This window comes from Chelonoidis abingdonii, chromosome 1 (genome assembly GCF_003597395.2).
Source record: "Chelonoidis abingdonii isolate Lonesome George chromosome 1, CheloAbing_2.0, whole genome shotgun sequence".
Lineage (NCBI taxonomy): Eukaryota > Metazoa > Chordata > Testudines > Testudinidae > Chelonoidis > Chelonoidis abingdonii.
In genome coordinates, this window is record NC_133769.1 from 324,111,057 (window position 1) to 324,124,873 (window position 13,817).

The 13,817-nt window shown below is 41.0% G+C and overlaps 1 protein-coding gene across 1 annotated transcript in view; it reads right to left on the minus strand.

Annotated features, from left to right (window-relative positions):
- KL (klotho) overlaps positions 1-13,817 on the minus strand; it is a 59,343-nt gene that overhangs the window by 11,193 nt on the left and 34,333 nt on the right. The window contains exons 3-4 of the mRNA XM_075062689.1: positions 11,615-11,883; positions 7,276-8,392 (exon numbers count right to left, since the gene is read on the minus strand). Coding sequence (XP_074918790.1) covers positions 7,276-8,392; positions 11,615-11,883 — 1,386 coding nt within the window. The remainder of the gene's footprint in view (positions 1-7,275; positions 8,393-11,614; positions 11,884-13,817) is intronic.

Below are 13,817 nucleotides of genomic sequence, written 5' to 3' on the forward strand. Positions count from 1 at the left end.
GGGCCCCGGTGCCGAGGGAGGAGAAGGGGCGAACCCCTGATCCTCTTAAACTATATACACTAACTATAATTATACTAACAGGAATTAACAATGAACTAGAGAAAAACTATGTACATGAAAAAGCTAAAGAACAAGCAAATCGCTAGGGTAGGTGGAGATCAGCTAAGCCGCGCTCCACTGTTCCAACGACCGACATGGGCGGTAAGAAGGAACTGAGGAGCGGGCGGGCCGGCAGGGGTATATATTAGGCGCCATACCAGCGCCACTCCAGGGGGCAACCTGCCGGCCCACTGAGTGTTGCTAGGGTAAAAGTTTCTCCGACGAACGTGCACGCGGCGCGCGCACACCTAACTGGAATGGATATGAGCAAGCACTCGAAGAAGAACTCTACCCTTTTGGACTGAACAAAGTCCTTTCTGGGATGGCAGAACAAGAGGCAAGAGGGGTGCCATGCCATCTTTCCTGGGTCTATAATGGCTTCGTTGATTGAGAGGGTCACCCAAATGGGACCAGAAGGCTGCAAAATGTCCAGCAATCTGTGTGAGGCCACAGAACTTCCTCAAGTTTTATCTGCAGCTGAGAAGCCATGCTGTGCATAAGCTACTGATGTTGCCTGAAGTCATCAGGCAGAGATGGAGAAAATGAAGTGACTGCCTCATCCAGTGAAGACTATAAAATCACCCCTGGAATTGTCAGAACCGGCGGATCTGGCCTTCTACCAAATACTGCGATGGGGCCAGTTGGTGTTGGTGGGGCAATGGTAAATCTGGCTCATGTACCGAATCCCATGTGTCTACGGTAGGTGTCCTATGGCCCCCAATAGTGCCAGTAGATGGGATCAACTGGCAGGGTAGGATCCCATGGCATAAGGTACCACTGCTCCCATAGCCAGTCATATCTGGCCAGGACCCTGATCTTCTTCAACTGCTGTCCAGGGCCACCTCTACCTGGTACCACAGAGACTCCTGAGGAGCTTCAAGTGCATCGGAAAAAAAGGCCGGATTCTGGACTACTGGCAGAACCGACAGTACTGATGGCTACATAACTAGCCTGGCAAGCGGGATGGGAGAATGACTCTGCATCCTTGGGGTAGCCTCTTCCTCTGGAGGAACAATGTCCAGGAACAGAAATGGTCCTGTTAAGAGGGGTGAATGAGGATGGGGAGAGCAAAATATCCTCCAGGGAGATGTAGGTCTCAGATCACCCTGGGTGTGAGGAGAGTCCGTTGGTGGAGAAATCAGATCCATCAGGGGCTGTGTTATTATAGGCACCATGTCAGCTCTAGATATGGATGGGAGCACCAGAGGCTGTTTGTCTTTAGCCTTAACTATCAGAACTGGTGCCAGAACCGGAGGGTCTGTAGCCTTGCACATCACTTTCTCTTGCTGAGGAGATTTATTCAGGCCTAAGTTCTTAGCGCCTGTGTGTGCAGGCTCTCCCAACCTTGATGGGGTTGGAGAAGGATCCTTTCTCTTCAGGGCTGGCTTCAATGAAAATGGTTCGTCCCTATGCTTATGAGAGTGCCCCTTACCGCTATGGGAAGCCTTCTCTTTAGGCTTAAAAGACATAGCTTCCATTCCTGAGCTCGTGCTCAGAGGGGGGCTGCCTGCTTGATGAGGTTGATATACTTGGGCGGTGGTCTCCGACCAAATCTGATTGGAATCTCATTGTCTTCTCCATCAAACCTCAGTCCCTGAATCTTATAACTTCTGGGGGAAAGGAGCGGCAGATACAGCTCTTGGCTTAGATGTGAGCCTCATCCTGGTAATAGAAGCAGTGTTGATCTTCAACACTCACAGCAAAGGAGTGAGGGAAGGAAACATAGTTCTTGACCCTTGGGCATAATCTCAGCCTTCTCAGGGGAGAAAAATTCCCCCAAGATGGGAACAAGAAAGGGGAAAACAACAATCTAACTATATGATACCAGAAATATACGATATATTTACAGCAATGACGCAGCAGAAAGGCGCTAAGGACACCGAGGATTCTGACTCAGACTATGCAGCGGTAAGACAGAAGTGAAGAGGCATCAGCCTGTACCACCTGTTATGCCCTCAGTTTGGAGCATGAGGAGAGCTACAGTGCATGTGCGGACCAATGGACACTGCTTGCAAAAAAAAGTCCAGACTGAAGCACAGACTGTGTATGCATATCTACTTATGGAATACACATAGGGACCATCACTCAAAGAAGAACATATCTCTGTTGACTTCATTGAAACCAGAGATAAATGTGCTCTATTACATATAATGGACACCTGAAAGTGGATTTTCTGAGTGATGCAGAAAGCAGGATTTGTCTTAATTATTTCAGAGAGCTAGACGTAGGTACGGACCCAAACAAAATTCCTTGATTTAAATACTTCAGTACTTTGAGAAAAATTCAGTCTGGACCTAATTTGATTCCAGACCCATCTTTTGCAGCTGCATTTTATCCCTATAATGGGCCAAATCAAATATGCAAATCCCAACACCCCACAAACTTTGGGATCTAGGTGCAACTTTTCTGCACCCTAGTTAGGTGTAAATTGGCCAGGGGGAAGATTTGGGATTTGAAATCAATGAGCCACAAAAAGGCAGAAATCTGTTCTAGATAGTGAAAACAGCGTAGGACAGAATTTACTGTCCAATACAAAGATCTATAGGGTGCGGGGAAATCACAAACATTCTACCATATAGGACAGGGGTAGGCAACCTATGGCACACATGCCAAAGGCAGCACACAAGCTGATTTTCAGTGGCACTCACGCTGCCCAGGCCCTGGCTACTGGTCCAAGGGGCTCTGCATTTTAATTTAATTTTAAATGAAGCTTCTAAAACATTTTAAAAACCTTATTTACTTTACATACAACAACAGTTTAGTTATATTATAGATTTATAGAAATACACCTTCTAAAAACATTAAAATGTATTCCTGGCACGCGAAACCTTAAATTAGAGTGAATAAATGAAGATTCGGCACATCAGTTCTGAAAGGTTGCCGACCCCTGATATAGGAAAAGCAGGGGATGGCTGCAGAAAACAAAGAGGCTAATATTCAAATAATAAGTGAAAGAAGACTGTGGATAAATATTGATGAGGAAACCTTGTCTTGAATTCTGAAATGGAAAGCAAGCCAAGATAGATTACTGAGAATTGGGCTGATGTATTCCCACTCTTGGATATAAGTAAGTAGAGCTCTGCAAATCCACGGATATTTGCTTCATATCCATGGACTATTTTTGCAGATATTGGATCGGATGCCGATACAAAAGGGTTCTACCAATGTGTGCTGCTGCCGCCACCGCTCAAGCCCCCTGAGCAGCATGTGAGGTTATGCCTCTTACCCCAAGCCCCCCATGCCACCCCTTCCCCTCAGTCTTTGTCCTCCCACTGTCTCTTGCCCCCCTGCCCCACCCAACTTGCTCATCTCCGCCTGCAAGCCCCCCCCCCCCCGGTTGCTAGCTCTTAGGGCTTTTAAAATGATGGGGCCTGGCGGGCAGAAAGGGGCAAGTGCCTGTGCCTCGAGCCTGCTCCCTGGTAGTAGGGGGGGTGTTGCAGACTGCAGGCCCCATAAACCCCTAATCTGCCTCTGGTCCCTTTGTCCCTGGTTCTGGCACCCCTGACCTCCTACCATCCAATGGGGAATTTGCTTGGCAGCTTCCCTATACCCAGCGTGTGGCTCCCACTCTGCATTTTGCATCCCAGTGATAATGGATCTCAAAGGCAGGGAAGCAGCTGGCTGCAGCTTATAACCTATGAGTCACATAGGCTATGAGCTGCAGACCGCTGCTTCCCCACCTTTGAGATCCTACTTCCAGAGAAGATGGAAATTGAGTACAAACCTCTCATGCATTATGCGAGGCTTGCTGTATCTCCATATAACTGTGCAAGGGGGAACATACAACCTAGAAACCCATATAATGCAGCAACCACACCACCACATCTCATCTGTCTAAGGAAAATAAAATCACTGGAAATACCCCAGGCATGTAGCTCCTGGAGGCATGATCTGGTGCAATATTTGTTATATTTTGAGCTGCCTGTACAAGAGTATTCTCCATCCTGATGTGCTGTTCACAGGCTGCACTGTGTCACTCCTTCCAAACGCAAACACAGCTGTGTCCTTCAGTGATCACCAGGAGTGCTTGCCCATTTACAGCAGCAAGCCTCTGATATAGGAGGCTGGCAAGGGTCAAGGGAATCCACTGGAAATAGTAAAGGTTTAATTGCAGTGGGACAACTTTGAACAACATATAAAAGAGCAGGACAAATGGAGCAGAATTTAATTTAGCTGAGAGAGGAAAAAGCTATTTCTGAAACAATGCAATTGTCTGATTAATTTGGTTACTTTACCTATAGCAGATATTTTAGAGTACTGTATCCGAAATAAAAAATATTTTGTTTTTTACTCAGATCAACAGCAGTAATATTATTTTCTAGTTGATAGAGCAAGATCCAACCAAAGGCCAATTTGGCAGCTTCCTAGGAACCAGAACCCATGGTGCACAGAAAGGGAGAAAATGCAGTTTCCCTCACTATTGATACGTTGGCATGGCCAACAGACCCTACAAATCCCCTTATGCAATCTATTTTGAGTCATGCATCTTCACAGACCACACCTCCTTATTTAAAATGAGGTTAGCGACAGACTGCCTATTAGAAATCTATGGGCTGAATTTGGATCATGAGACGTATCTTATCCACCCTGAGATACAGAGGCAGTAATTTAGCTAAAAAAAATGCTTAGTAGATAGATGACTAGTTTCTGGATTGATTTCTATCATCAAGCCCATTCAGTCATGGTAAATTTAGCCTTGTAAATTTATTTCCAGGTTCGAGGCACTAGACTAAGCAACCCAAACATATGGAAGAAAACAATAAACGCTACAAACCGCAAAAATCACAATTTAAATGTAAGAAGCATCTTCTAGTTTTCTGAGCACAGGACTGAGGCTAGTAACTCCTGAATTCTCATCCTGGCTCTGAGAATAACACTTTCTGTGACCTTGGGCAAGGTGCTTAACCCCTTTGTCCTTGTTTTCCCATCTGTAAAATAAGGTAGCAATATTTACCTGCCCTCTCAGAGGGCTGTTATAAGAATTAATTAGCTCTGTTTGTAAAGCTCTGAGGATTAAATAATGCTACTTTAAGTGGTAAGTATGATTATTTATTTGGCAGAGCTATGCTTACACATAGTACAAGACACATACAAACATAGCCTCTACTACAAGAATCTTAGGGCCAGATTTTAAAAAGTAGTAGACTTTTCAAAATCATTTATAGGCTAAATGCACAGAAGAAATTAGGCACTAGAACAGGGACTTAGGCACCTAGGTCCTTCTGTGCATTCATGCCTAGGTGCCTAAAACTCATTGATTTCAATGGATATTGGGTGTGTAGATGCTTTTAAAAATCCCAGTAGGCACCTAAATACCTTTAAAAATCTGGTCCCTACCTCATGGAAGCACCAAGAGTTTTGGAGGGATCTGAATGAGGGAAGAGTAAGGGGATGTCTACACTGCAATCAGCATGGACTTCAGTGAAGCCTAGCTGTCCAAATGAGTACCCAGGGTCCCAGGTAGGCTCCTACATGCTGAAGCCCATGCTGCTGTGGATTCACTGCAGCTAGTACACACATTAGCTACATTAAAAGCTAGCTCAGGCATGTCTAAACATGATGCAATCTGACCTCCTACTGTAGTGCAAACATACCCCTAGAGCTCATTTCAAGTGTATGGACAGTGTGGAAGAAAACATGAGACTCAGAAACTTTAAGGTCAGAAGGCATCATCATGGTCATCTAGTCTGATCTCCTGCACATTGCAGGCCACAGAACCTCACCCACCCACTCCTGAAATAGACCCTCTAACCTCTGACTTAGTGACTAAAGTCCTCAAATCATGGTTTAAAGACTTCAAGCTACAGAGAATTCACCATTTACACTTTTTTAAACCTGCACGTGACCCATACCCCATACTGCAGAGGAAGGCAAACCCCCCCCCCCCCCAGGATCTCTGCCAATCTGACTCGGGGGGTGGGAGGGGAAGGAAATTCCTTCCCAACCCCAAATATGGCAATCAATTAAGACCCTGAGAATGTGGGCAAGACCCACCAAGCAGATACCTGGGAAAACAATCTCTGCAGTAATTCAAGAGCCCTTACAATCTAGTGTCCCGCCTCCGGCCATTGAGGATTTTTGCTACTGGCAGTCATTGATGGGCCACATGCTATTGTAGGCAGTACCATCATATCATCTCCTCCATAAACTTAAGCTCAGTCTTGAAGCCAGTTAGTTTTTATGCCTCCACTTCTCTCTTAGGGTAGATGTGTGAAAGCAAGAGTAAGGTCTTGATGGCAAGGGCAAGTTTTAATTTGATACAGAGAGCAAGGGGAGCTAGTGCAGAGATGTGAAAATGGGGCTTGCGTGTTGTGACTGGAAAGATAATGTGTGTTCTGGATGGGCAGTGGGAGTGATACCCTACATGACACAATCACGTGAAGAAATAAGGGAATGCGCAAGTGTTTTAGCCAGCAGAAAAAACAGGAGGGACTGAATTTTTATAAATTGTGGAAGACGTAGTGGCAAGACTTGGTGATGGCCTAAATGGGCAGGGAGAAGGAGGAGGAATTAAAAGTGACCCCCAGGTTGGAAGCATGAATGACAGGCAGGATGATGGTGTTGTCAGCAACCACAGAGAAAGTATTATGAGTTTGGTTTTCGCCATGCTTATCTTGAATTGGAGACAGACCACCCAAGATGATGTGCTGGAGAGACGGTCAGATACATAGCACTGGTCAGAAATAGTACGCAGAGGTAGACTCGTGAATTGGTGTGAGAAGAGGACATCACCCATGAACCCATCACCCATGTGGATAGCTTCAAAATCTGCTAACGAGACTCCTGTAGGGAGTAGGGAGAAAAGGAAGGGACTGTGGACTGAGGCCTGTGGTACTCAAACAGAGAGGGGAAAGAGGAAGAAGCACCAAAAGAGATGATGAAAGGAGCAGTCGAGGGGTGGGGAGGAATCTCATGAGCAGATTTTGAAGCTATCCACATCAGTTACTTAAAGATATATTTTTCCTCTTCTGCTTTATTAAGAACATGTGGAAGTAGATCTGACTTCCTAATGCTTAACAACAACAATGGATTTATGTACCATAGAATAAGTTATCCATTATAAACTATAGCATATGTACATTAGATGCTGTTAGATGCTAATTTTTTTTCAAACATACACTATGCCAAAATTTATGCTAATACTTTCAGTGTATAAACTTTGCATGGATTCCTTACCTTTTAAAGCTTCATTGATATAATTTTGTATGTAATATACTCTCAGTTTATCTTGAACCATATTTTGATCATCATCAATTCCATTGGCTGTAATATAAACTGGGACATCCCCATACTTTGATTTAACCCACTTGAGCATTTTGCGCAGTCCCCAGGGCACCACTGCGGCTCTGCTTGGAGAGTTCAGCCATGTGATGTCTTTTATCATTTGAACTTGAAGATAGTGATCATACTTCAGTGCATCTTCTTTTTCCCAGTCCACAAGAATAGTAGTGTAATGACTTAAGGCTAAAAAATCGAATGAGCCTTGGATTAATTTCTTTTCTTCTTCAGAGAAATAAGGCAAGTGGAAATTGTATAAATCAATGCTGTTTCTTTGGTGAAGCCATTCTCTCATCACATGTGGATAGTCACCGTTCCCAAAGATGGGCTCAGCAAGCCAGCCAATGTCAAATTCTAGAACTCTATCAGCAACTTCTTGGTCATTTTTGGAAAAAGGACAGGCTGGCTCTACCCAATCAGCTTGCAGAGCTATAGATATTTTACCTTTCTGAAATCTTCTAAATTCTTTGTCATACAGGTGCCAGGCTTTAGCATGGGCTTTCAACAGATTATGTCCTGCAGAGTATGTCAGGTTCCCCACATAGGGTTCATTCATTGTAATCCAAAATTTGACATGGTGGCCAAGACTTTTGAAGCAGAGCTTGGCATACTCAACAAAGGCTTGAACAGTCTCTGGGTTCTCCCAGGCTCCATATTTGGCTAGCACAACAGGAAGCCCTTGGTTCTCAGCCATAGGTTGCCATAAAGCTACAACAGGAGTTATATTAACTCTGAGAAGTTCACTAACAAAACACTGATAATAGTGCAGGAATGTGTGGTTGATTTGAGACAGGTTACCCAAAGGGAGAATCAAAGACCATTTAAGTGAAAAATGAAAATGCGTGACATGAATTTCCTGCAGCAGCGAGATCTGGAGCCTGATGGCAGCAAAGTCAACACAGTGATGCTTACGTTTTGGGGTAGCAACTCCATCAACTTTAATAAGCTTCTTAGTATGGTGAACATCCCACATGTATACATTAGTGTCAAGGAATTGGGTGGGGGTTGTGTCTACCTAAGAAGGGAAAAGAAACACACAAGATTCAATTTGTCAGTTCTGATTACATAGAAAATTCATATCCATCAGACAAGGTTTATTAAAAGATCATCACAAGTAGAATATTTCTTTTAATTGATGCTGCCTCCTAAGATAAACACCTTTTTCCTTTTAGCGTCTCCCTCATACATCTCTGATGCCATCTCTGACTCATATGAATGAATGCATCTTAATATTGTGAGGTCCAGAAAATGCCAAATATATGTAGCACCTTCACCCAACTTTTATAAAAGGCAATGTACTAGCGTATGCCTTCTGTTTACACTCTCCCCACAATGTTCAGTTCTGTGAGGGAAATCAGGGACAGCTCAGGGACAAAAAAGCAAATCCTGAGAAGGATAATACAGCAAAGTCTGTATTAATTTTTAAAATAATTCCTTAAAAGCTTAAAAGGCTATATTTTAGGGCTATTTGTACACTATACATTACCATAAATAAGTCTTCCTTTTTCCTGTAAGGTGGTACAAAATAAATAATAAATGAAACATGACGAAGAATTAAACAGTTTCCTTATTTGAACCTGTGCTAAAAGAGAAATATGTCTCTGAGCTTGATTTTCAGCATGCATACAACTGATGGGTAAGAATTTTGCTTCTTGCTAAAGAAATGTCCCTTAACTGCACGAGCATAATGAACTAAAAAGTGTCAGTCCTTCACTTTTGTGACATTAAATTGGTTAAAATAGCATGCTGTTGATTTCTGAGTCATATTTTTGCTTTGACATCAGAGTTATGCCAGTGTGCATCACTCCAACAATAAGCAAATTTTCCACTAATCTTTTGGGCCTGAGAGCTGGGGAACACCTGCATTACCCAATCAATGAGAGTCATACAACATCACATCTTCATTTTTTCATAAATGCCATGATCATAAAAAGAACTCTAAAGGGAGGGAAAGAGTTACTTAGAAGATCTTATTACGTGTATTATTTTTTCTCCTTCGTAGTCCAGTTTACCTTTCAAAGGAAAGACCTAAACTATAAGACACAGTTCCTACATATATATCTGCCTATGTCCACTAATTTTCCTCTTTAATTAACCCTCTGAGTCTAAGTTTCCCTGTCGGACCTTTTGTTTCAAAAGCAGGATCAGCCTAAACCCACTGTTGAGCCTGTAACTGAGACTGTAGAATTGTGCAGAGCAGCTGCAGATCACTTGCTGTTTTCTCTAGAGAGGTCAGTGTTGTGCTTACAGAGGAAAGCAATAAAAAACAGCATTTCAGAGGAAAATTGCTTTTCTGGAGAATTGTCCCTTGTAGATTACTAAAGCATGCATTTCTACTAATACTGTGGGAATGCTGTCAAAAATGTTTTTCCACTGTGATGCATCTACAAATCATTCTACCTCAGCCTTACAGAACAAAATGTTTGAATATCCTTTTGAAGTGAAAATATCCAGAGTTTGAAGGGGTTTTTTTAAGTGTCTTGAGCTAACAGACTCAGTAACTTTACAGCTGTTATTGATCCCAAAGGTAGCAGCACCATTTCCAGTCTCAACTTATTTGGGACCAGAACGACAATGATTGCTCAATTTTCTTAAAAATCAATGCATCAGGTAAGAAGATTGCAATGTTTCTCAATAGTGTGAAGTTAGAGCTTAGTTTTAGGGTATGAAACAAAATGAAACCAAAAAAAACTGTGCTCCAGCTCATAGGTGCTGGAACTAGGGGTGCTTCTGCACCCCTGGCTTGAAGTGGGTTCCATTATATACAGGGTTTACAGTTGATTCAATGGCTTTCAGCACTCCCATGATAAAAATTGTTCCAGCACCCTTGCTCCAGCCTTCAGAAAACTTCTGTCTTTGTGGAAAATCTAATTTAAAAATTTTGCTCTTGGATCCAATCTGAGAGCTGAATTTTACATTACTTCATTATTGTGACTACAGGAGCCCTAAGGACAAAACAGAATCTGAGAATTATACGGTCATATTTTCAAAGAGACCACAACCTGTCTATAATTTTTGCATGTGAAATGAAGGCTTTAATTGTGAAGGGTTGTCAGAGGTAACAGATCTAGCTGGAGGAAAAAAAGTGAAAGCTAAGAAGAGGGGTTGGTTGCTACAAGAGGGCAGTGATGCAGCAGAGACAGAGGCAAAACTGCACTGCCTGGCAAGTGAGGAGCACAGCAGAATTGTCCATTCCTGATTCAGAGGTATTTTCCTGTACACTTTCTGCTTTTTTTAGCACATAATGTCACTAACAATGATGCTGTAATGCACATGCAGAAAACATGAACACATTAGGAACAGAACTGAGCAAATAACAGAGCTTTCAGTTTGGGTGCCAACAAAAAAAGAAAAAAAAAGAAAAAAAATCCTACCGGGGGAGGGGGGAGCCTGGTTCAATTCAGAGCAAAACAAATTTTTTCAACAATAAAAAAAAATCCAACCCCCCCCAAAAAACTCTTAGGTTGACTTTAAACAATTTTTTTTTTCAATTTGTTTTGGTCATTTTCAGGTGTGGTTTTTTAATTCGGCAAATTTGAAAACAAGATGCTATTTTGAAAAAAAAAAAGTTAAAATGAATGATTCAATATGATTGAAACAAAACATTTTAACTTTTTTGAATTTTTTTCCATTTTGGGTGGGGGGGGGGGCAAACTATTCACCAGATTTGACCCAGATTTGCAAATAGTTTCATAGCCCTGAAAAATGCATTTTTCTGTAAAATTCCTAATTGCCAAAAACAAAGTTCACCCAGCTCTAATTAGGAACAGCCTTTAGAAAACATGAGTAATGATGGTTTTGTGACTTTTAACATTTCCAAATACAAGGGTACATTTAAACAAATTTCTTGTCAATAGAAATAGGAATAGATTTGGATCACAACAACCAAATATGCTGCTGTTAAAACTATGGAGATAAAAATGTCACTTGCAATATTTGCCATTTTCATATATTAGTATCTTTGTGTGGAAGTGTTGAACTTAGTAGACAATGATCTTCCAAAATGATATTTAAATTTGGATCCACTTTCATGGTCACATTTAGGATGCCTGGTGAACGCTGGGAAGATATTCTGTAAAATGTGCAGCTTTAATAAATTCGTGCTCCCACTACATCATTATGGTAACAGACCTTATATCAGCCAAGTAAAAATGATTATATACTTGCACAATACAATTATTATATACTTAAAGAACAATTTGGTTGGAGCATCTATTGACTTTGTCATCAGACTTACCTGAATGTAATTATCAACAATTCCCCAAGCAAAGTCGCAGGGAAACCTCCCATCTATGGGTTGATTCTCAGGCAAAGGCGGAAAACCATTTCTCTCTATTAGCTTTTGGTAGAACAAAGCTGAAGACTTTGGCAAAAACTTCTTGTCATGGCTTTGAAAATCAACATAAAATAATCCACGTCTAATGCTGTATCCTCTATGCCATTCAAAGCCATCCATGAGGGACCAAACGGTGTACCCAAAGACATCAACTTCATCATATCTGATGGCTGAGAGGAAAAAAAGCAAGATGACCTCATATTGCTCATTTTTTTCCAGATAGAGTATACCATTCAAAAACTATTCTAGTATTTGAGCATTAGAACAATGCAGTAGGATAAATAAATGTCTTAAACCTTGATTCAAATTCCATTCAGTGGAAGTCCTTCAACTGACTTCAGTGGGCTTTGGATCCAACTCTTACAGTTTACATCCAAGAAGTTATATAGAAACAAAAAAGTTACTCTGAAGCAATTATAATGAAAAATTTAACACAACTTTTTGGTGTTCTTAGGGATTTGCGTTAACTATCCAGGCAATGCAGGATGCAGTGATAATGCTGATGAGACTTTACTCATTTGACTTTGCAGACACCCTCACATCTGTTATGAAAATACCATTTTCTGCTATAAATATCTGGCATTTATTAACCCTCATACCTAAAATAGGTTGAAAGCCTGTTACAGATATAAAGGTCGTACCAGTATTATTATTGTTGTGACGAGTTCCACTCTGTGATTTAATCTGAGGTTTACAAATGGTTTGCATTTCTACAGTTATTAAACACTTAGAATCAGCAAAAATGTTCTTATAGAGGGTCCTGATTCAACAAAGCCCTTAAGTGTGTGTTTAATTTTAAGCACATACTTAAATCAATTCCTTTTTAGCAAAGCATTTAAGCACATTTTAAAGTGCTTTGTTAAATTGGGGCCTGTATCAGTACCCAGCACAATTTAGCTTTATCGCTCACCACCGTATGTAAACACAAATTGGATACCTATTGAACTTAACATTACCCAGCCTAGTTACAATGCCAACATTTTACACAATCAAATGTCAAAGTTTCCTAGTTTTATTAACGCATCTCATTACAATCAGCTATGAGGGGCTAAACTGATTCTTGATGTTGCACTGTTTGAACCAATTAAACCAATGGAATTATAAAAGAGCTGAATTAGTCTGTCTCTTTAATTTGCCATGATAAACTCACGAAGAAACTGGAATATTTCTTACCCTAAAGATTAGTCCTTTTCTGTTTGGCAAATATTGATTTTTTTTTAAAAAAGCCCTCCACATTCACACAACACTTGTTGTTCTAACAGAGTAAAAGTCAGGATGGATTCACATTGTTAACTAGCATCAGCAAAAATTTGTCTTAGACTAGCATTACACTCCTGCTGCAAGTCAGCAGAGAGAGCTTCCGCATTGCTTTTTGGGCACACCAAAAATTCTCCTAAAATCCCTCCTTAAAATTTTGCTGATTTATGCCATGTTCCCTATGAGAAGTGAGTTAAAAAATTTGGAAGCAGGAAAAAGGTCTCAAATACAATGTAACCATCAAGTAGTGCACATGCCTTATCAAGCAACCACATGACTTATTGATATTATTTTTATCTTCTTTCATACTTCTCCCCATGTAAGATTTTCAGGGCAGGAACCATATCTTTACTTGTTTCTGCAAAGAGCTTAGCAAATTTTTGGCATTCCAAAATAATAGTAGTTCTTGTTTTTTATTATGAACTTCTTGGTGACCGAGTGGCAAACTGAAAGGGAAAATATAGTCTATAATTTAATATGTTACCAGTAGGCCCTAGTCACACTCAGAGTGCACATCTATGTATATATATCATTAATTTTATTAAACTGAATAAATAAATAACACCTTTTTGTTAACAAGAATATGACTATGTAGTTTCCATATAACTCCACACACACCTCTAACACATGGTACATGCAATAATTAATAACTGTAGTACACACTATCCCCCAGACTTCAGATACAACATTGGTTTGCATGTTAATTCAACATTTAGTTTAGCTGTAATAGTGAGGTGTTTGGAACAGCAGCTGAAACAAATGTAGCAATTCCAGGATCTTTTAATCCAGTTGAGAGGCCAATGGAAATCATCTTCACTAAACCATTAAAGGAAAATTCCATTGTAAC